Source organism: Kryptolebias marmoratus, linkage group LG3, assembly GCF_001649575.2.
Source record: "Kryptolebias marmoratus isolate JLee-2015 linkage group LG3, ASM164957v2, whole genome shotgun sequence".
Taxonomy (NCBI): domain Eukaryota; kingdom Metazoa; phylum Chordata; class Actinopteri; order Cyprinodontiformes; family Rivulidae; genus Kryptolebias; species Kryptolebias marmoratus.
In genome coordinates this window covers 6,606,565-6,630,313 of record NC_051432.1, presented here as the reverse complement: position 1 = coordinate 6,630,313, position 23,749 = coordinate 6,606,565, and the positions used below count along the sequence as shown (strand labels likewise).

Here is a 23,749-nt window from a genome sequence, read left to right as displayed (position 1 = left end):
CCCCCCCCCCAAAAAAAAAAAAAAGAAATATCTTGTTTTTTCAGAGCTTTTGATATGACTTGACTTTAATTTTTCCTTTCATCTCAAAGCGGAGCAGAAATCACAAATCCTCAGTCGCTGCAGTGCAGTAATGTCAAAATATTTTGTGCGTCTACGCTGCATGTGTCTGTAAGGTAACATGCGAACACACACTGACATGCTCTATCAGTCTTGAATGGATGACTCATAATTTGCACAAGACCTGCCTGTAAAGAGACAGCAGCAGCTGAGAAAACAGGAGCTACATGGTTTTAAGTTCTGTAGTATCAAAGCTGGACAGATACTGTATAAGAGACCGAACTACTACAGAACCCAGCAGAGATCATCCACGGTGTACTGGACTTCGAGTAAAATCGTGTTAATTTTCACTCATGTCACGCTGTCCAAGAAAATAAAAGAAACAAACTAAAATTGGGGGTTTTCATTGCAGGTAGTGATTTTAGTTGATCTCAAACAACTCATGTCATATTTTCTGTAAGTTTTATTTTGATGCTACTACATTTAGCTGCTGATAAACACAATTATTACACCTGTTCCTTTGTGACAGGGCTGGATTCATTTGCTGGTTGTGAATAATAGATTTTCCTTTATTAACTTTTTTTGATAGCCTAAAAGATCATCATTATTGGTGTCACAATTCCAAATTTGAGCGCATTAAATATTAAGAATCTGATTTTCTGCCAGCATGTTTTTATAGCAAACACCATTCAATGGGATCACAGCTGTTGTAACAAAAAATACTTTCTGGACCACTCCTACAGTAGAGAATATCACCTGCTTAAACTGTAAGTACAAATACCACATGGACATTTTCATACATATATATATAGGAACAAGAATATAGAATGATGCATTAAAGGGGTAGTTCAGATTTTTGGAAGAAGGGTTTAGCAGAAAGGTTGTGAACAATTAATATCTTACCGGTTGGAGCTCTTTGAATGACCTTTGATTGAAAGGTTATTTTCTGACTAGACTGACGAGCAAATGTATTGGTTCTGTTTTAAAACAACTCAAAGTGTCAAACATTTTATAGTGCTCATCAGAGTTGTGGGTTTTTCTGTGTTTTTGTAGTTTTGTTTTTGTTTATCTTGTCAATGGTAAATTGTCATTTTTAGAGTGTCATTGTATCCTATAGACTGTTAGTTTTCCAGCTACAGTCCGTGGTTTCCTCTTTTATCTCTGGCTCATTACTCATTTGTCCTTCATCTGCTAACAAGTCCACCTGGCATCACTCAAAAATCACTCCAAACATAAATTACTGCCACACTGTTCACTCCAAGTTATCTGCCCTGTTTTCCAGCTTGCGTTTCCTGCTCCCTGATTTGTATTTCCTCTACATGCTTTGTTTTTTTGTAATAATGTAGACCACAAAACACAAAGATGGCTATAACTCAGCCAGTTTTACAGATATCACCCCCAACACATACATTAATTGCTTCACAATATTTTTCGTTAAAACTTTGACATTAGCTTTCGGCGTCAACACTGTCAGGTTTTGCAGGAGCTGACCCAGGGATGCAGATCCTACAAGGAGCTCAACAAAAACTAAAGATTTCTTAAAACAAAGAATCATAAGACAAAGGCTGTTGAGGCAGCACAACTTACTAACAAACATGCTGAAGAAGACACAAAGGAAACCCTACCAATATAAAGAGAGGGGCTGACAGGAACAGGTGAAGATGGGCGTGGCACACCCCAATTCAAGATGGTCCTTGCAGCTAATCAACCTTAGCCAACACAAAAAGGACTATAACGCAGTGAACTTTACAGATATTGAGGTAAAGGTTGGTGTGGTAGTAGCTGAGAGTCACCCTGAACGCATACTCTGAGCACTAACACATCTTACAAGAGTTCCCAGTAGCGCATGAGCTTATACATGAAGTCATATACAAAGTTTAACCAAAAAAGTTATAACTTCATCCCTTCTCAGCATAAAACGATTTCAGTTTAAAACTCTGGCATGAAAGGCTGTGGGTGATATGCATTCATTCATAAAAACATCAGGACTTTTTAAGTTGCACCCATATTTGACTCTGTACTTTGGTTTGTCTAAACTAAAACCCTGTGATAGAACACTGTTTTATAAACCTTTCACAGTGATATGCTATCACTTTTGCATTATACGGTTATTTTGGTAGAAATATTACGATATTCCTTCTGGAGGTGCTACAGCTAGCTGCTGTAGGCGCTCTTTGCACGAGCACATAATCATAGCATTTAATGTAAACAGGTGTGTAATGCAGAACTGATGACAATGTCAAGGTTTGTAAAAGAGAGTTTGCATGAACCTTAATGAACCTTTTGAGATTGTAATCATTAAAGCAGAAGCAATCCACAAATTAGGTCTTCGTCCTACTCGGACTAGCCATTAACTCATCAACCCGGTCAGAATTAAACTCTGTTTCTTCAAATTGATCCACAACAGGTAGGATATTAATTGTCCAGAACATTTACACAGAACCAAACCTCAAAATATATGGATTTTTGTCTTATATAGGGTAAGACCTTGGGTGTTGTAGTTCCCTATTTCCAGCGGTCTTCGCTCAGGTAATTTGTCCAGGTTTTCAGAACATCATCCTTTTAATTTATAATGTTTGACTGCATCATGCAAAGCTGGAATGCTGTTGTGTTGATAAAAGCTGACCGCAGACAGACAGTCATCTCAACACCTGGCAAACTGCTTAAACTATTCCCTGGTGCTTTCTGCAGCAGTTGGTGTCCTAAAGAAAACAATTCACCAAGATAACACACACACGCACACACACGTCCAAACTCACATAAGACAGTGCCAGCTTTACCACCATGGCTGCTAGCATGGCTGCTGTGTCTTGATGGAATCTTTACTGGATTTTGAGAAGTGTGTTCATTCAAATTCAAAACCCCGACAGAATTTCATTGCTTATTTATTGAGTCATTCATTGCTGGAGGCACATCTCTGACAGTGTGAGCACACACACACACACACACGCATGCACACACACAGAGGAAAAGATGTAAGGCGCCGAGTCTCTTTGAGCTGCAGCCTTTAATAAGCAAGTCCACAGGAGCTCCATGTGATCTGGACCCATGAGGACCCCCATGGAGCCGGACACATCAGACAGCTACCTGTGGAGTCTGATGAGAGGGAGCGTGTATCAGAGTATGTTCTCATTTTTAAATATGAACATGAGTGTGAGAGTCATGGACGATGACCTTCCAGAGTCTGAATGCCTCAAATATTGCTTTGTGCTTTTTGAGGATGCTTTTAAACAAAACAACAGAAAAATACTTTTTTTTTTTTTTTTGTTAAATTGGCACTGGGAAGAAGGTATTATGCAGCATGTGGACATAATGATGTTGAAAGCAGAAAAAGTGGGGAAAGATTTGACCATCTTTGACAACTGTTATGGAGAAATGTCTGTCTGTTAGTAAAATATCCCACGAATCATTGGACATATTGCAGTGAAAGTTTCAGAAAGTATTCCTTGGATGTATATTTAAAACTCATCAACATTTGCAGTCAACTCATATCAAGATGGGATGAAGACTAGAGGACAAAGATGGCTGTTTACTTTTTCACCCTGCTGAGAGAGAAGGAAACTGGAGCAGGAATTTATTTTTAGAAATAATAAACCGGATCCTTTATTTGATCTCTGATTTTTTTTTTTTCAGTTTTATTCCTAATGCTGCTCATATTTTCTATAAAAGCTAAATGAGGAGCATTGTCTCTTTTTAAAGTGAAGTTTCTAAAGTAGTGAGTTGAGTCAAATCCACAGGATCGATTTAAATTGTTAAACGCCTCTTGTTGTGCAGTTATATTAAAACGTGTGTGTGTGCTTAAACTTCATGTAATAAAAGCTGTAAAATTACCATCTCCTTTGCAGCAATAGTTCATTTACTACATAAAGACTTTCCATCAATTGTATAATTCCTCACATTTTAGAAGGTAGCTAAAGTGGTAGCATGTTGTGTCCCTGATGGTGAGGCAGGTCGCCCAGGTTAGAAATAGTTTAATTTTGAATTAATTCTTCAGCTTCAGCTCATAATGAATAACTAAAATTTTGTTCTTTTGTAATTCAAGCAAAATATTCTGTCCATTTTAATATAAAGGTGAACTCACAAAAATACAAACTTTTATTATTACATTATTAAAACTGGCAGTAGATGTATTAGTTCATTTAACAAGTCATTTAAAATCAGTTCAGCCATCCCAGTTTAGTTGAGAACCAGCATGATTATTAGATTATGTTAACACAAGATGTTTATGTGACTTTGAAAAAAAACATAAATGCTTAACTCTGAAAGAAATTAGTATAATTATATCTGACTAAATAAATGGATTAGCAAGCCAAAACTCAGCATGTTTATTCAAAAATATTTCTGTTTAAGTCAAAAACATACACCTTGTTTGTTTTTCTGTTATTTTTGAGGGCATACAGTGTGAGAACAGGTCTACAAAGGTCTAAAAAGAGTATGGAAAATGTTTTCTATCGTCTAAAATGTACAAAATTGCTGCAGTTCGTTATTATGTGATGAGACCTTGAATCTTCAGTTTGTTTGATGATTAAAAGGGCGTTTTTTTTTTTTTTGCTTGTATGTCAACTGATTAGTTCTCAAATGCTGCAATCAGTGTGAGAAAGTTCTTTGTATCTAATCTCATTTTCAGCTTATGGCATGAGTAAAAATCAAATAATCTTCTAAAGTTGCAGATAATCGTGATGGATAACCAACTATCAGCTCTCGCATTCGGAACAAGAGGTTACGTAAGTGCAAATGCAGTCTTACAGATGTACAGATGACCCACTAAGAGGGTTTTGATACATAAATAAATGCCTCTCTGACTCAATCAGTGGCCATTTCTTTGAGAAGTTCCTAACAGCAATTAGATACAAACAGGGAGAGGACTGAAAATCAGTTTAGGCTGAATGTTAAACACTTCTGCTTGGAAACACACAAATGATTTCTCCTGTTTTTCGATGGTAAATAGACTGTACTTATATAGCACCTTTTTAGCCAACCAGGCTGTTCAAAGCACTTTACAATACAATCTGTGCCCTCATTTACACATTCACAAACACATTCATATAACACTTTACTACAGTCCGAGAAAGCCAATCTGAATAAATCATTCTATCAGTGGTTTAAATACATCGATAGAGCACATCGGAGGCAACGAGGGGTTCAGTGTCTTGCCCAGGAAAAGTTCAACATGTGACTGCTGCCAAGAATCAAACTTCAAACTCTCTAATTGGGAGACAACTGCTCTAACCACTGATCCACAGCAACCTTTCAATGTATTTATACACAGAAAATCACAATTAACAGTATTTGTTCGGAGAAAGAAAATGAAGGAAGGGGTTGGGGGTGTGGAAAAAAGCTCACCGGCTTTCCAATTTTAGCTTCTCGTAATTAAAACACCTTTTCAGGAAAAACAGACCACCACATGAGTGTCCTATTATAAAGCAAGAGATGGAAAGAGTAAAAATAACATATTAGTTCACTAAAAAATGAGAAAAAACAGAAACACACTGCGGGGGGAAAAAAAAGTCTGCTGATAGTTTGATTCACTTCACTTTGCTATGAAGGTTGTATAAAAGAGATAGATATTTGTACTCCAGAGACACAGAAACATAATGAAATGGCTAACTTGTTCTTTAATAAGCACAGAATTTATAAGACTGACACTTTAATTGTGCCGCATTATGCTTCTGCAGCAATGGCTCTTTCTTGCTACAGGGAATAACAACTTTTAAAGATGCCGTCAGATGAGAATAACGTCCCTGAAGTATGGAAAAAGTTTCTGATGTATCGAGATACAGTGGATTGAAAAACTAAAATAACTTGTGTACGAAATAACCCTTAATTCAGCATGTTTGATTCAGTGTTTTGTTTAATCACTGTTTAATGGTCACCATGTTTCACAAAGATGGATATTATTTTTGCAAAACATGCTTATTCAACATTATTTGTTCAGCATGTTTTAGAAAAAAAAATGCACAAAGTTTTGAAGTGTAAGAAAAAAAACTCCAATGCACGTGTATTGTAAAACTAAGTTAACACAATAGCAAAAAAAACAACCTGATTCTACATAGAAAGCACTACAGTAAGTGAAAAAGGGCTTGTTTTATTAAAAGTCACTCACAGATTTTGCAGTCAGGGGATGGGCTTTTTAAGCTTAAATGTAGTTGCTTATTTGGGCTTGATTTCAAAACATTTTTCTGACTGATGAAGCATAAATTTCAGTTTGTACTGTTGTGTAGCCATGCTCCCACTATATATGGTAGCATTATTTTCTCATTGTTTTCTCCTGACTTCAACATACATGTTGTAGTCAGTGAGGCAAATCAGAACAGTTTCTTTAGATACTTTGCCATCAGCACTGAAGTCTAAAAGCCCAAAATATAGATAAAATAAAACTAAAAATGAGATAAAATGTGTTTTTGAACCACAGTCTTTAAAAGCATTTGTGGTAGTTTGCCTTTTTTTGTGTTTTCACCCTGGTGGTACTGTGGCTATTTGTAGTCCTAATAACTCTGTTTATCAGGTCTTTTTTTAGCTTCTGCTTCAGAGTAGGTGCTTTCTTAGCTAAGTAGGACCTCTCGAGTGACATGAAAGGATGTGATTGGTCTACACAGAAATATACATTTGGCCAACAAATGGTTTGCTCTTCTAGCACCCACACTATTGGTCAAGATACTCATGCGGGTGTCACAGCTCACTGTTCCTGCCACGCCTCCTGCTCACAGACCACAGCTCCTAGTAACTTTCCACTACCTCACAGTCTCATGCCACGCCTCTGTTTCCATGCCTACGTAATCATGTCCATTAGTCTCACCTGCTACAGACAGTATATAAGTTCACAGCTCACACTCACTCCTCTCCAGATTGTAGGAGCAGAGAAACAAGTAAAACATGCAGGATGGTGGCTCTCAAGGACCAGGGTTGCCTACCCTTGGACTAGATGGTCCTTAAAAGTAACCCTAAACTCACACAGCACCCCCACAGAAACCCTTGGGGAACATGGTCATAGGCCCACTCCAGATCCACAAAACACATGAAGACTGGACAGTCAAACTCCTATGCCACTATTAAGCAACTTTGCAATGGTAAAGATCTGATCCACTGTTACAGGACTCAGGAAAGACAGTCATCCTCCTGAAACTGAGATTTGGCATATAATCAGAACCTCCCTTCCAACACCATTAAGCAAATTTTATATGTACTGGGTGTACAATCAATTACTCAAATAATTAAATGACAAAATACTAAGTTGATAGAAAGCTTGATAGCGGTGTCCCTAGTTTGAAAGTTTTAGCTTTTTCCATCACTCAGCTGCAGGCTCAAAAAGCAACCCGTGCAGCTGGTTAAAGACATGAAGACAAAAGGGTCATCATATCACATAAAAGCAAGTTCCCTGCAAAATATTAATCATCTCTTGCATCATATCTGCCAGAGAGGCACAGGGATTAAAGAAAAAATCTAAATATGTAGAATTAAAATCAAATTTAAAAAAACTGCCTTGTGACATAAACACACAAATAGGGCCCTTAGCACCTCATCTAAAACCACTTGGAGCACATTTTTTCTTTTTCCCTGTTCTCTCTGTCAGACAGGCAACAATGAATGGCCTCTTGAGCTCTTTGGTTATTTTTGCTGGTATCTGTGCTGTGTATATGTATGGTTATGTATGCATATGTTTGTTTGGGTATGTGCCCCAGCAGCCCCCGAACAAATTTGAGAGCCTGACTCACTAGGGGTTCCCATCTCTGTCTATCAGTACTGACAATATGTCATGCAAATGCAGCATGCATGCAGCCCACAGCGGCCGGTAGCCGTACAGGACCTCCCACAGACATATGGTCTTATTATTGCTTTTGTCTCTGGAGGGAGGTGAGGGGATGGAACAGGAGGTATTATGTGTGTGCACCGTAAGCTTTTGTGTGTTTGTTGGTCTCCTGCTTGCCCCTGGAGTCAGCATCAAGATCCACCGATTCACATTCTCCACCTTCACTCAGTGGAATGGAGGAAAATGGAAAGTTGGAGAACACACACTTGTACACGCCACATTGGAGTCAATGCATAGCCACACACAGGGCAGTGCATCCCAGGTGTGTGGCTGAGGGATGATTGAGAGCTAACCCTGTATCTGATAGTGTCCTTCGGGGACTGAAATATTCATGGCTGAAGTTGTATTGTTATCTCTGTGCTGTTGGTGGCTGAATTCTAAATGGCACACCTAAGTGCTCCTGATATTATATACAGAAACAAGAGCAAAATTTCTAGTAATGCGTCAACCTCAACCTGTATAACAACACCGCACTGGCAAAAGAGGTTGCATAATATCTCCTTCCATTCCTCAAACCCAATCTGACAGAAACAAAAAGAGCAAAAATGTTTAACGTCACGTTAAACAACAAGAATACCAAGATGGAGGCTACTGGAGACTATAATCTCTATTTCTAATAAGGAATGACATTTGTAGCTTAAGATTTATTACATTAACCTTTAAGAATGCCACATTTTAACATTCTTCCAATGCATACAGATTGTGTGTTAGTATTTACACATATTTTTCTGAGTGCTAGTGGTAACCCCACTGTTGTTTTTCGTCTCTCTTTTTTTAATTAATCCAGTTGTCTCCAGGCATTCAATTAGCTGTGAAATATCTGATCAATGTGAACTGTAAAAGCATGCCCTATGAAGGTAAACGAGGATTAATTATTGAAAACCAATCCCCTTTCTTGCTCTGTAATGTGCCAAAAAGCACAACAAGGATGTTCAGAGGAAGAGGAAAAGAAAGATGTTTTCATTTAAAGGTGCCTGAAGGTTAAGATAAAGATAAGAGGAGATTGTGTTATGAGTTTAAGACCTAAACTAACGTCTGTCTTTGGTTTGCGTTTTAAGTTTTTAGAAGCTGCTGAGACGTATTCTTGCTTACCGTTTCACTCAAGCTTTTGATAGCTACTAACAATCCAGGACACAACACAATCAGCATCAGTTTGGAAATAAAAACAGCAAAAGACTGCATATCTCTGCTGAGACTGATTAAAAGAATCCTGGATTGAGAAACCAGATCAACATTGGAAATTGACCACTTATAAATTGGGTCTTGCCCCATCTCTGCTGAAGTTTTGGACTTTTTAAGCATTCCTGCTGACAGACAAAGGCCCTGTTCAGAAGTGGCACTAACATGAGTGATTTGATCCCAAGGGAACACGTAAACACGTCACACAGTCAGTAGGTCTGCTGGTGTTTCTGAAAGATTACAATGCATTCACAAATCTGAGCTAGATTATTTTTACAACTACAGGTATGTTACAACTTTTGATAAAGATGCAATAAAGAGTAAAAGGTTAGCAATTAGTGACTTCACAGCGCAAAGTGTCAGAGCAAAGACTGGAGATTTTAAAATGTAAAAATCCACTGCAAAAAAAAAAAAATAGTGCACTGACAGCTGCCAAATGTTCTCAAACTGCTGTTCTGTGATTGACACAAAGCATTATAGCTCACAGTGACCACAGCGGGACAAATCTAAGAGTACAAGTACTTACATTAGAGTACTTGTGGATATCAAGTACTGATACAAGATTACTAACAAACACCACCTTTTTACAGTAACTTTGAAAATGTGTTTGAAAATCAGAGGAGCTTATTTTCTCTGCTAACTCCTCAAACAGAACCAGGACAGAAATATTTTTTTCCAAAAGCTCCAATTGGTGAGATTATTGGGAAGCTCTTGCTCAGATCCGTGTATTCCCAGGGCTTCTTCTGCTCTGTAAGACACTGTAGCTGTTTCCTGCTGCTACTAGAAAACTCTTTGAACTCAGTGTCTTGTTGTTGTATTTTAAATATTTTATCAAACTGCTTGTGTTGAAGATGTTAGATTCTGTTCCTACTCTCTGCAACTTTGCTAAGCATAACTTGCAGTCAGCTTTACTTCACTTTGAAACACACCCACATGGTTTCTTCTTCTGGTGGTGTTTTCTGGTGGTTAGCAAATAGTGTTATTGTGCATTATTTCCACCAACAGATAAGGAGTGTAGATCAGGACAGCCAACTCAAAAAAACACTGTGGTACTGGAACACTTTTATTAGTATTAATGTGAGTATGAGTGCAAGTACAGGTACTTCCACACAGTATTAGACCAGTACTTGATTTTAATATCTGTATTGGTGCATCTTTACTTTTAGCTGGAGAAAACGAAGACTACAAAAAAAAAGCTGTATTTTCTAAATATTTCCAAGAACGATTATTTAATTATCTTTAATCAGCCAGAAGCTGAGCAGGCTTTTTTTTTTTTTTTTTTACCCAAAGGTATCAACGTAATAAATGTGCTGGCCATATGGGGTCACGTCAGTTCAGTAGAAGATCCTACAACAGAGCTCAGGGCAGACAGCATTCAGACTACAAAACATATGAGGATAAAAGGGGTCTTCTGCTCTCACTACAACCAATTGGATTGCACCACACTCGTCACTCAGCTGCAATGATCAATCCACACTTTCCTTGCACCAATAAATAAAATACCATGCTTAGCCATCCTGCATTAGTCCTTGGACACAAAACAAGAAGCACTTGTCCTCATCGTGGTCAGGCCAGCTGGACAAGGAAGGGCGAACAGAGGATGTGGTCGAGGTTCTGCACAGAAAAGCCCTTCGTTGGCATCTTTTCATGCTGCTGATTGAGGCTTCCTCTTCCACAGCAAGCCTGAAACTGATGCTGGAGGCCCAGTAACCTCTAATATAAGAATTAAATTCTGCAGGTCATGGTAAGGTCATGGAAACAACCTAACACAGATGTGATACCTGTAGTGGAAGCACTGTAATACACAGCCACCTCCTAATGCAGTGCAATAAAGTCATATCAAGGTGGGGAGCAGTTTGCTGTGATCATGGGTGAATGTGGTAGTATTAATAAGGGAACGTCATGCTGAAGTATAGAACTTGGTGAAGGTGCAGGAGAGTGTCTCTGGAACATGGACAATAACAGAGGAAACCCTATTTAGGGACTAATAAAAACATTGCAGCATCATAATATTTTTCACACTAAAGGAGGTTTCCCAAATTTGCCTCGATCCAGCCATGTTCTAATAGTTTGTCATCCCGTGTGAAGGAGGCCTAGCCAGCAGCACAGCCTCCCTGGCAGAAGTTATAAATGAGAGGAGAAAGAAGTATCTTTGCTGAAGAGGTAAAGCGAAACAGCCCACAGGCTGCAGTACAAAGAAACAACTGTAATAATCCAAGTTTGAACAAGAAACCTGGATGTCAGTGCTATGATAAAATCAATGAATGTTGAACCCTTTGATGTCACAGACTCATTTCATCAAGTGACTGCCTTTCCACGCTCAGTCTTGTTTTGTCTTTTCATTTGCCTCCTTTCACTCTCCCTCTTCGCTTTGTTTGTCTCCCTCAAAATGAGCCTCTTTCTTATTTGCTGGGCAGGCTTTCAACAGTTTGTCCTCATCTTACAATATTCAACATTTAAGGTAAGAGGAGAAAGCTACTAAAAGCTACAGGGAAAAACAAAAATCTGACAGCCCTGCTGAGACTCACTGAAGCTGTTGAACTTTGGTTGACCTGTTAGAGGAAGTGGATTTGCTTACACGTGTTTTTTTGGCTTTGAACATACCAGCCCTCATCACAGCAGCATTGACTCACTTCAAGATTTCCTTGGAGTGTCCGGTGCTGGAGCCCTTTTTGTCAGGTGTCCCGTGGCAACTTGACTTAAGCAGGGTGTGTGGCCCTCGGTCCAACATCATGGTCGAGGTGGCTGTGGCAATGACAGCCACTGCATCACGCACCCTGGCCTCGATGTTGTAGTCCCATTCGTCATATGACACAGAGATAAGCCCTGAGAGAAGGAAAGACGAGGTGGGAGAAAGGGAAGAATGAAGAAAAAGGGAAGGGGAGAGAGACAGAACAGTGTGAGGATAAAGAGGGAGGATGCAGAAAATAGCAGGCAGAGCGCCGTGAAAAATTCCCGGAGGGGGAAGAGTTACACAAAAATGAAAGCATTTGGCAAGAGAAGCAGAATTTACTGCGTAATTATACCTCCAATACTCAATACATTACTGTAAAGCTCACTCAATGCCAAGTGTAACAAGGCACATCAAAAAAGCTCCAACGAGTAAAAAGAACATATGAAAAGACAGCTGAATGGGTGCATCAGTCTAGACTCCGGTCCCCCAACCGCTCATTTTGTTATACTTGGCTTTTCAAGCATAAGATCAGCTAGCTAGCAAATGTCAACATCTATTTCTTACAGCCAAACAGCTTTTCGGGTCGTTTTATTCCTGGCTGGTTTGGATCATCATATTTGTAACCTGCTCTGTAAATGTGACGGAAAAAAGGAAGACATAGATGTTCAGTAAATTCAGACCAACAGCTGCCAATGTGTTCGGTGAGTAGAAGGGTTCACCGGAGAACCACTGTGATCTGGTGTCCTGGAGAAATATTTTATTTAGGGTTCCTGATGGGCTCCATTGAGGCCAGAGCGGCGATTATATTTAGGACAGAGTCGCAATCAAAAGGTGATGCTCATCAAACCGCAATTAAAAAGTAACTCTCAAACAAAATGTGAACCTGTTCAGAAAAAGTTAACATAAAACCAGTAAAGGACCAATGATGGTAGTGAACTGCAAATACAGTCGGAAGATATTTGCATATGCAAACCAGCCCATCTGTCACTTGTACTTTCTCCTGTACGAAGTTCTGAGACCTTACAGTGGAAATATTTTTTTGTCTCATTAAAAAGGGTTTGCTTACAGGAGATTAAATCTGGTCCCACTAAGCACAAAACAGGATCAGTTAAAAGGATACTGAGTCTGTTACTTACACAGGTAGTTCAGATTTTTAAAGTGGATTTCTGTGGAAAGGTTATGAACAGTTAATATCTTATCTGCTGTAGATGGGTCTTTGAACAACCTCAGTTTGGAGAAATAGAGATTTAATTTTGACAAGCAAGCAGCTAGTTAGAACAGGTTAGAGACCAACGTGGATTATAGTTGTCTAATCTAAAAACATTTATAGTTATCACACCCTGCTGAAAGGCAACTGTGGAGGACAATGTTTTTTGCTGTGTGTGTGTTTGTTTTTTGTCTGATATCAAAATATCTCATGAACCACTGGACAAATTTTGTTGAAACTTACAGAAAGAAATCATTGGATGTACATCTACAACTGATTAACCACTGGATTCAGCCCCATTCAAGAGAGCTGCCACAGCCAGCTGACCTTAAAACCACAAAAGTGACTATATCTCAGTTAGTTTTACAGATATGAAGCTAAAATTTGATGTGGTAGTAACTGAGAGTCCTTCACAACACATACTCTGATCGTGACATCTCTCTCCATAACATGAGATCATGCATAATGTAATTCTCAAGGTTTGACCAAAACGGCTACAACTCCATCATTTCTTAACACAAGTGTAAGCCTCTGGCATTAAAAGGCGGCAGGTGATATGCATTCCTTCGCGGAATGATAGGCCTTTAAGTTTTCATGCAAATGTATAAATTGTTACACTATCATCAAGTTTGCATTACGTGGTTTTTTGCATGACTCAATGGATATTTACAAACACAAAAAGAAGTAGTAGCAGCTAGCTGTAACACTTCTGGTGCTACAGCTAGAGAAAAGCAACCACTTTGCCTCTTTCTGTCCAGGGATAGGATGTCAGATTGTTTGCAGCAGCTTGTTACAAGCTTTTTCCTTTCCTAAAAGTTTAATAGAAGGCAGCTGGACTTCCTCTCTTGTTTCCTGAAGACGTTTCACCTCTTGTCCAAAGGGATTCTTCAGAACTGAAGAGGCCTTGTCCTGAATGACAGAGAGTCTACACCAACAAGCCTTTCCTTCTATTATAACAAGGATCTGAAGAGTCCAACACAGACATACTGTAGTGCTGAGTGAGAGAATGAGCTGAAACACTGTGTCTGGTCAGTCTGAGTGAAACAGATTTAACAATCAAAAACTGTCTGTCAGCGTTCTCCAGGAAATCTTTCATGCACTTTGAATTAACTTAAAAACAGACGAGTTCATTTCTAAGGTATTGTGTGAGCTCTGGGATGAAAATGTGACAGAACATCTCCTGTTATTCGTTTGATCAATACATCGAATTGTCTGTAAAATGAAGCCTCATTCTGTCCCAATGCATGTTGTAAATAAGTGTGTAAAAATGCTGACTCATATTTCGTCTGACCTTTAGCTCCATGTTTGATATTTGTCTAACCCACCCATCTCCATAAAAGGTGGGCAATCATGAAGTTGCATGTTAGTGTGTCTGTTTGCGGAATATCTCATGAACCACTGGACTAATGTCAATGAAACTCTCAGAAACGTACACCTAAAACTGATTAACTTTTGGCGTCAACCTGATTCAAGATGCCTGATAACAGCTGATTGACCTTAGCAACACAAAAATGTCTATAACTCTGCCAATTTTTTCAAATACTGAGCTAAAATTTGGTGGGGTAGTAGCCAAGAGTCAGTCCCAACACATAGTTTGAGCACTAATAGATTTTGCAACATATTTATTTAAAACTTTGTCGTGCAATGAGGGGACTGATATGCATGCCTTCAATGAATGCTGCTTTTATTGTAAAGAATGATTATATTTACAGCAAATGCTCAGTTTATGGCTAATATTAAGTTTTTTACTTTTTTATGATTACTTTAGAAGCTCTGTCTGTTACTGCAGCATTTGAAGCAATTACTCAGGCTTTTAGTAATCATTTAGTGAGTTTTATTTTTGTTCATACGAACAAACATTTGACAACCCCTGTGCTGATTAAGCCTCGCACCTCCACAAGCTCTCCAGCGCCCTCCATTATAAATCTTTACAACACTGATGTAAAGGTTTATAAGACAATTTTTGCATGAAGCTATATGATATTTTTTTAGACTGGAGCTGTTTTGGCCTACAAAAGGTAAGATATTAGTTGTTCATAACTCTACTTCAACAGATCCTTAAATTCTGCTGCATATACTGCATTCCTGGTGTCAAATTACATGTTACCTATAGGGAAGACAGTGGGAGGGTGGTCTGCATCACCAGCCACCAGCGAGGGCACGATCCAGGTGTAGCCGTAACCTGTGAGTCCTACAGAGTGGGCCACTTCAAAAATCGTGGTCGCCTCCTCCTTGGTGCAGTAAAGGAGAATCACAGGACTCTGCAGTTTCTTCATCTGGTTCTGGATCTTGGAGTCTCCGTGATTATGATCGTCCATTGACATGTCCAGCAGAAGGACTTCTTCTAGCTCCCAGCCCACAAAGCTGTTCTCAATGGTGCTGCGAATCTGGTTCGAAAAAGAAAGAGAAGACTTGAAGAAGTGTAGGCTGGGAACAGGCGGTGGAACTGTGAAGGAGAAGAGAAACTGGAACAAAACTCACTGAGATGTCTCTTCCTCCTCCTTAAACTCCCAGATTTACAAACAGTTTATCTACACACATCTCTCAAGAGTTGGAACCAGTGATGAATTTATTTTTTTTAACAAACCGAGAGTGAGATTAGATCATCTCTCTCCGAAATTTTAAGACTATTACAAGACATAAAGTATTTGTAGAAAACTCTTTTAGAGACAATATTTTGAAAGTTGTATCACAAAGACACCCACAGATAAAAGAGCATTAAAAGGAAAAGAGTCCCACGACAATCTCTACGTTTGTGTATCTATGACTTAAATCTGTCATATTTTGTGTTTCAGCATGATCGGTCATTAAATTGACACAAATTAGGTCTCCATATGCATAAATATTTTTTTGGTTTTGTCCATAAAATAAAAAATATATATATTTTAATGTGTTTGACTGATATAAGACAGTAGAATAATTTGATTTATGATGTTTTTAAAACATCGCAGCAGAAACACAATCTGATATGAGCTTTAAGTCAACAGCCTCCAAGCTATTTTAAATGACTTGTTTTCAAAACATACTTGCAAATGAGACACAGTAATGGCAGCCAAAAGTCTGGACATTTTAAATATCTGTCTTGACTTTGTTTTGTAAGATTAATAAAAAGAAAAACAAATGAGGCTGTCAGGGAGAAACGAACCCTGCACAGCTGTGGGCTCTCCAAGAAATACGGCCTTTTACATAAAGTTTAGCCTAGCATGTAAAGCCCATTAAGAAGATGCAGACTTTGAAGATTTCTACATACTCTGTTTATTCAGATTTCGTCCCAATAATCAGCAACCACGAGACCTCTGTAAATAGCTTCTTAGCAATCCAAACATAAAACTAGCTGACGTGTACAAAGCTTCAAAAAGAAAGCAAAGCCTTTTCTGATAGTCACAGAAAATAGAAATGATTAAGATGAACTTCAGGTCTGGAGAACAAAAAAAAAAACCTTCAGATGGAATTGTTCCCAGGTTTCCAATCAAGATGCAATAAACCTGCTGTACAATTGCTTAAACCTTTCAAAATGATTCAACATACCCAGGTGTGATGGAGCGCTGCTCTCCTGTGCAGCGACATGAGCACAAACATGATCCTAATGAAAGACATATTTGTGCACGTGACATTTGAGTCACAATGGGAATGAGGTGTTTGGGCAAATAATTTGGAGAATATCCTGAAGAGGCATTTTCTCTGGGTTTGTCTTGCTGTCAGCAGCAAACGAACGTTTCTCTAAGAAAGAAAACAGACTGAATATTCTCTCAGAAAACAAACATCAAACTATTGTAAAATGTTGTCAACGATAAAATAAAAACCTCCTCACAGAACACAAAGTGGTATTAAACTGTGTTAAGACCACAAAGTCTTGACCTTCCAGAGGTTTCTTCTGTGTTAGTTTGAAACACTAATACATAGAAATAAAAAATGCGCTCTAATTTTGTCTCTTCGTACTTTTTAAAGATCATCTTTATCGCCCACCGACGAAAGGCAAAAGTAGTCATTAGATGTACATCTACAACTAATCAATCCAATGCAAGATGGACGCCACAGCTAACTTTGACATTAACAAATACAAAAAAATGACTATAACTCAATTAATTTAACAGATATTGATTTAAGACTAGATATGGTAGTAATTAAGAGTTATCTCCAAAACATATTCTGAACACTACACCATGCATGACATCTTTATTTAAATCCTTGGCATTAACTACTGGAGTCAATGTCTCATGCACCAGTGCATGGATTTTAATGAAACTCTCAAAAAGTAATACTGGATGTGCATTTACAACTTCTAACTTATGAAGTCAACCCCATTTGACACCGCTAATCAACCTTAGCAAGCACGAAAATGGCTACAACTCAGTCAATTTTATAGATATTCAATTCAATAATAATTTAATAATCCCAAAGGGAAATTAAATCAAAAATAATATTGAGCTAAGATTTGGTGTGGTAGTATCCGAGAGTCCTCCCCAAGACATAAATGGAGACAAATTGGCACACAATCTTGCAATACCACGTGACACTGGAATTAACGTTATTTTCAAGATTTAACCAAAACGGTTCTGACTTTCTCCTCACAAGGTGACATCGTTTAAAACTCTAACATGAAAGGCAGCAGACATTACGGATTTTTTCAAGAAATGCTAGACCTTTATTTAAACTGAATTTTGACCATTAGTCCCCAAACTTTTTGCATGCCTCTGCATGAGTCAGCTGAAACAAAGTAAATCTGACTACTATGTATAGCTGCTCGGGATGGGCCCTAAGTATCCTCTTTCACATAAGTAATTTTTTCTTTAAATTAGATTTCTACTTCCACTTTATTCAAAGCAAAGACAATGTTACTGCTGTGATTATATCATAAAAAGTGATTAGCTGACTTTTAATAGCCTTTTTCTCCTTTTCGGATGTGTGTCTGATGTTCAGAGTCAGTCAGAATCTCACTTTTTACAGCTCTGCTCTCTGCCCTGGAGATAAGCAGGCTGAGGCCTCAGCGAGTGGCTGCGTTCAAAAGGACACGTTCAGCCAATCTGCCTTCCCATTATTGCAATCAGAAAACTGGAGAAAAGTTACCCCGTTACCGCAAAGTCTGACAAAACTTGATCATTTCAAGAAAAAAAAAAAAAAAAAGCTGGATATTGTGTCTCAAAACCAGACAATTCTGTCCCATTTGTTTGGCTCATTTCACTAGCCGTACTCAGTCTTTACAAAATACTCAGCAAAATAAAAGGAGATGGAACAAACTACACAACAATACAGCTCTAATAGCAGGTTCTAAATAAAAAACGCCAAAGCAAGACAAACTAATGTGCCTGAGCTCATCTGTCATTTAAATCTATGGTTGAATAGGTTTATGGCCTTTAGCTTCCAAATAACAAGAATAACAAGGAGGCTGTTGGTGCTGCAGTCAGTTCATATAAAAAGATTACACTGTTTGGATAATACTCTTCCTCATATTTATAGCCTCAGCTTTTCCCAAAATGGCATACTTGGTGTAAAGCTGCAGACAAAAGGTGTCTAATTGTATTTATGTTGATCAAAGTGTTTAGTTTTTTTTACCTTGTTGACAAAGTCCTCATGACCAGGGTAGTATGAGGTGACAATAGAGAAGATGTACCAGTCGTACTCCTCCATAATGTTCAACATGACGGACGCCTGCTGCTCGATGGAAGGGCCAAACTGGAAAAACATGGAGTGGTCGTCCTGGAAACCAGAAACACAGAACCAATCAGCAAACAAGGTCATGAGTCATACAGCATGAGAGGGAAGTAGAAGGTAGGGCACAGATGATTATGAAGCGTGTCCAGCTCCTGAAAGCCTCAGGAACAAACAGAGTCTTGTTTGTATCGCAGACCTTTTCTTTCTCGGTTTCTCCTCTGCAGAATATGCAACAACAAGGAAGATTCTCTATTTATAGAACATATTTACTCCCTATAACTAACTGAATTTAGGTCAATCTTGATAATTAAGCCATAAAGGTGACATTTACTCCCAAGCGGGGCACTTTATTAGCAGGAGCACAACCAATACAATTACTCCTTGGTTGGTTTTGTAGTGTCATAAATCAATGTCACAACCTTCTTTAAACAAAGAAGCAAGAGGCGCAATTTTTTTTTGTCACCTTCAGGGTTCGTCTGGTACTACAATGTGGTCAAGGGCAGGTCAGTCACTCATGTAAAACATCCAAGTGACTCACGGGGACATTCTAGTCAACATGTGTTATTTACTCATCCAAACAACTGAAGGCGACAAAAGTGGGGGGGGGCTGTAATTATAGTAACTTCATGTCAGAGGTTTTCACTTCGCACAGATTGAGACGAACTGCTGAATTGTGACTGGAAAGGCTGGAGGTGTTGGTGCATCCCTTAAATACTGGCCGCTGCTCGAAGGGGAAATTTGCCACACTTGTCGGTTACAGTTTAAATTTAAAAGAAAGTAAGCACCATTAGCGAGAACAAAACAACACATAAAACGAAAAAAAAAAAATCTTTCAATGCTTCACATTAGTTTTTGTTAAAAAAAAAAAAAGGCCCACATTTTTCCAGCTACCCTGTGGAGTTTGTTTTGCAGTCTGTTGTTTGGTTCCTGCTCTGAGCTCAGTTTGGTTGAACTGACCCAAAGCTGAGCAGCTCTTTGACTAACAACGACTCAAACCAGAGAGGAAGAGGAAAAAAGAGTGATGCACCCAATGTAAAACAAACTTCCAAGTGTTTGGAAATTGTTCTTATCACTATTCCAAAATTTATGAGCGGCAAAATGTTGCTCTCAGAGATGATGATGATGATGATGTCTTTCCTCCTATGCAGTGTGTTGATACACCTCCAGACCAGCAAACTGTCAAAACCTCTGCTTTTAAAGAGCTCATCATATCTGATGTTGATCAGTTCATCAACAGATTTGATCAGCATCATCTGGCGACTGCTTACCCTTATTTCATACATAGAAACAGGAAACGTGGACTCAGTTTTTTGCACTCTGTTAATGCATGTTGGCAAAGTTTTAGAACAAATATTGATAATTCTGTGCATTTTGTCATTTGTTGATGTTTTTTAAAGGTTTTGTTTATCTCATGTTAAAGTAAGAACCAGAAATATTTTTTTAATTTGTTCAAAATGTGAAATTTTAGAACTGAAAGAGGGCAAACCTATTTTTGTTCCCATTATTATTATTTATTATTATTTTATTATTATTATATTAAAGAAGCCCAGATGGATCAGTGCCAGTGAACTATTTTTGTCTGCTGGGGTCAGCACATTGAAGGCTGCTTCAAGAAACTTTATGTGTAACTTTATTTGTCGACTCAAAGAGTCTGATAATAGAGTCATCTTAATGCTGACTAACACTGAATACAGTGTCATACATATCTGAATTTTGGAAACACTGTTATGATTGTCTTTTAAAAGGATAGGAGCATTTTTATTTTATTTTCTTGTGTTTTATGTATTGTGCATTTTTTATGTATAATGGACCTTGAGTCTGAAAATAAAGTCTTCTCTCTATAATTATTATTAATATAAAAAAACACATCATCTGGAGATAAATCCGAACACATTCCCAGAACATCATAAGTGGCTGATTTACTTTTGCATGTGTCTTGAATTTTAGAGTAAGAAAAAACTTCGTCACCTTCTTAAAATAATTGCCTAAGTCATTTTTTGCAATTTTTCAGGAAACACAAAAAACTGAACCATTTGTTGATTGTTGAGATGATTTAGGCAAAAAAATAATTTTTGAAAAAAAAATGACTTAGGCAATTATTTTAAGAAGGTGACAATTTGATATATTTGTTTTAAAATGATCTCATCCTTCTCACACCTTTTGGTTTGTAGGTTAAGACCATCAGACTGTTTTAAATCCTTCAGAACTCACCTTCCCAAGTTGTTGGGACAAAGCTACATGTTTACATATAGATATATGTATGTTGGAATAAACTCTGTCAGTGTAACACTTCATTGCTCTTTGGTTCCTCAGTTTTAGTCCTAAAACAGGATACATATTAACTTGGGTTAGCCCCATCCTGACCTAATCTCCTAAATGAAATTGTGCAGCAAATAAGTGCTCAGCAGCTCAAAATGGTACATTTTTAAATCCGTCATCTTTTCCATTTTCCATTTTCTTTCCCATTTTCTCATTTTTCCACAGAGTTGAAGAATGTATATAACCTTTGGGTGAAATCTTGACACATAACAGCAATTAAAGTTCAAAAATCCAATTTTCAGCGCATGTTTCTACAGCATGTGCAGCTCTGCAACAATTACACCTCCACGCAGTGACACACACACTGTGCGCCTCCATGGCGTCTTGGAGAGAAAGAATATATATGCACAGTATAGCTGCTGCTCATGTATAGAATCAGTCACATGTGTTAGTCATGCGGGAGGCAGGACAGTGTTCGAGTTAGATGCACTTATCTCCTCTTTGATATGAGCCCATCTGCCTCTTCATCCACTCTTTCCCCCACAGGGAAAGAAGGAATGTGTTCTACACCTTTCACTATAATGATATGGTTATAGCATATCATTGTCAAGTGGCGATGGAGGGACTGGCAGTGTTGGAAATAATTGTCTAACGAGTGTGTGCGCGCTGGCTGAACCCTGACATGTTATCCACCCTGACAGCGTGTACACTGCACTCTGTTAGAGGAGGTAATGAATACATCCCCACAGGTGACTGACAGCCGGAGCACCATTCACCTCTAACCTCACATCTGCTTTAAAACACACAGGGGTTTGAGCAGCTCAGCTTCAACACAACAGGTTAAATAACATGCGACGATGAGCGCTGCATGTAATTCAGCCTGACATTATCGTTCCATCTTTCTGTACGTTCACTCAGTCACCGCCCTGACACGTCTGCCTACCTTTCAGAGGGTGAGGCTGAGAGTGTTTTGTACTCCCCTCAATGCCAGCAATTCCCATGAAAAAGCAAAAATACAGATAAAATGTATTTCTTTAACACGTATGAGGCAGGTTTTATCCATGCTGAGATCCACTGATGTTAAAAATCTCCTGTTTTGTTAAACTCCTAAGCAATTTTAAATATCTGCCTAAGAGTTGCTGTGAGAGATACATTATGTTGCTGTTTTAAATGCTACTTACTGATGAGGGTACCTTTTAACTTGTGATTTTTCTTATATTGATGGCACTGTAAAAAAACCCGGATATATTACCGGTAATTTTTCTGTCATCTTAGGCACCTAAAGAAATAAAACATTACCAAAAAAAGAAAACAATTGTGTTGTAAAAAAAAAAAAAAAGTAGTTTTCCATAATTAAACAACAGTTTTAACTTTAATTTGACATGTAAGCTTATGATTGTTTTCATTGTTTTAATTCTAAAATGAAGGATTTTTTCACATGTAGCAACACTAAAATTACTATTATGTAAAATGAAACCTTAAAATGACAGAAAATCTGTATATTAATTGTGTTTTATTTTAAATTTAAGCAAAAATCAAGCATAGTTGTCCAATATTCATTCCATAAAACAGAATATTAGCAATATAAAAAGGATTCACCCTTTTAAAAAGGACAAAGTATCCTTGTAAGTTTGCAAGCAGGCTGATAATTACAAAATTCCATCCAACCGTTCATTCATTCACTGATGAATCTTGTTCAGGGTCACAGGGAGCAGGTGCCTATTTCCTGCAGTCATTGGGTGAGAGGTGGGGTACAACCTGAACATGTTGCCAGTCCAGACACTGCTCCTGTCATGCTTATTAATGAAGGAATGAGAATATAAATATGCTGTATATAGTGTTAAATATGTACACTCTGGATGTGTGTGTGAGTGTGTGAATGGGTGAATGAGAAACATTGTAAAGTGCTCTGCAGAACCTGGACAGGTTCAAAAAGGGGGCTATATACAGTAAGTAGGGACCATTTACCTTTTCCTATTTATCACCTGCTGCTGAAGGCAAAAACGGTAAGAATGATGTTGCCTGTGTGTGAATGGGTGTTTATTTTTCTGATACATATAAATATCAAAACATCTCATGAACAGATTTTATTGAAACTCTCAGAAAGTAATCAGCGGATGTACATCTACAACCAGCTAATGTTTGGAGTCAACCCAATTCAAGTTGGCCGCCTCAGATAAAACTGTCATTATCCTACACAAAAATAACTATAACCTACTTAATTGTACAGCTACTGAGCTACAGGTTGATGTGGTAGTAGCCGAGAGTCGTCCCATCACATATTGTGAGCGCTAACACATTTCGTAAAATAATGTTATTTTATGATTTTACCAAACGACTGTAACTCTGTCCCTTCTCATTAAATGTTCATCTTAGTCAAAAAGTCCAGCATTAAAAGCATTACTTTTAACTGCTTATATATTTTTTTACTGATTTGGCAAGTTTATAATTCTACATTATTGGTTGAATTTGGATATATTGGTTCATCAAAAGAATAAAAAAAGTAAAATTATGGTCAATTTGAATATGTTTTTCACATCTTTTTATGTTTAAAAACTGTGAAATTTTACATTTATTATATGCACAGCTACAGCTTTGTGTTATTTTACCTGGTGAACATAAATTTACTGTCAATTTTATTCACTGTATGTGTATTTTTATGTATTTCAAAAACAGGAAAGAATCTGTAAAATAAACTTTAAAAATCTGTTTGTTTCTAAGCTTCTAATGGGGTTGTAAAATCCTAAAACTTCAGCGGTTGCGATTTTACAATACAGGTGCTGGTCATAAAATTAGAATATCATGAAAAAGTAGATTGATTTCAGTAATTCCATTTAAAAAGTGAAACTTGTATATTATATTCATACATTACATACAAACTCATATATTTCAAATGTTTATTTCGTTTAATTTT

General features: G+C 37.9%; 1 protein-coding gene across 6 annotated transcripts in view; it reads right to left on the bottom strand.

Annotated features, from left to right (window-relative positions):
* grin2bb (glutamate receptor, ionotropic, N-methyl D-aspartate 2B, genome duplicate b) overlaps positions 1 to 23,749 on the bottom strand; it is a 150,431-nt gene that overhangs the window by 43,456 nt on the left and 83,226 nt on the right. For all 6 annotated transcript variants that reach the window (XM_017425779.2, XM_017425782.2, XM_017425783.2 and 3 more), the window contains 3 exons: positions 18,478 to 18,621; positions 15,032 to 15,311; positions 11,677 to 11,869 (listed from right to left, as the gene is read on the bottom strand). In XM_017425779.2, coding sequence (XP_017281268.1) covers positions 11,677 to 11,869; positions 15,032 to 15,311; positions 18,478 to 18,621 — 617 coding nt within the window. The remainder of the gene's footprint in view (positions 1 to 11,676; positions 11,870 to 15,031; positions 15,312 to 18,477; positions 18,622 to 23,749) is intronic.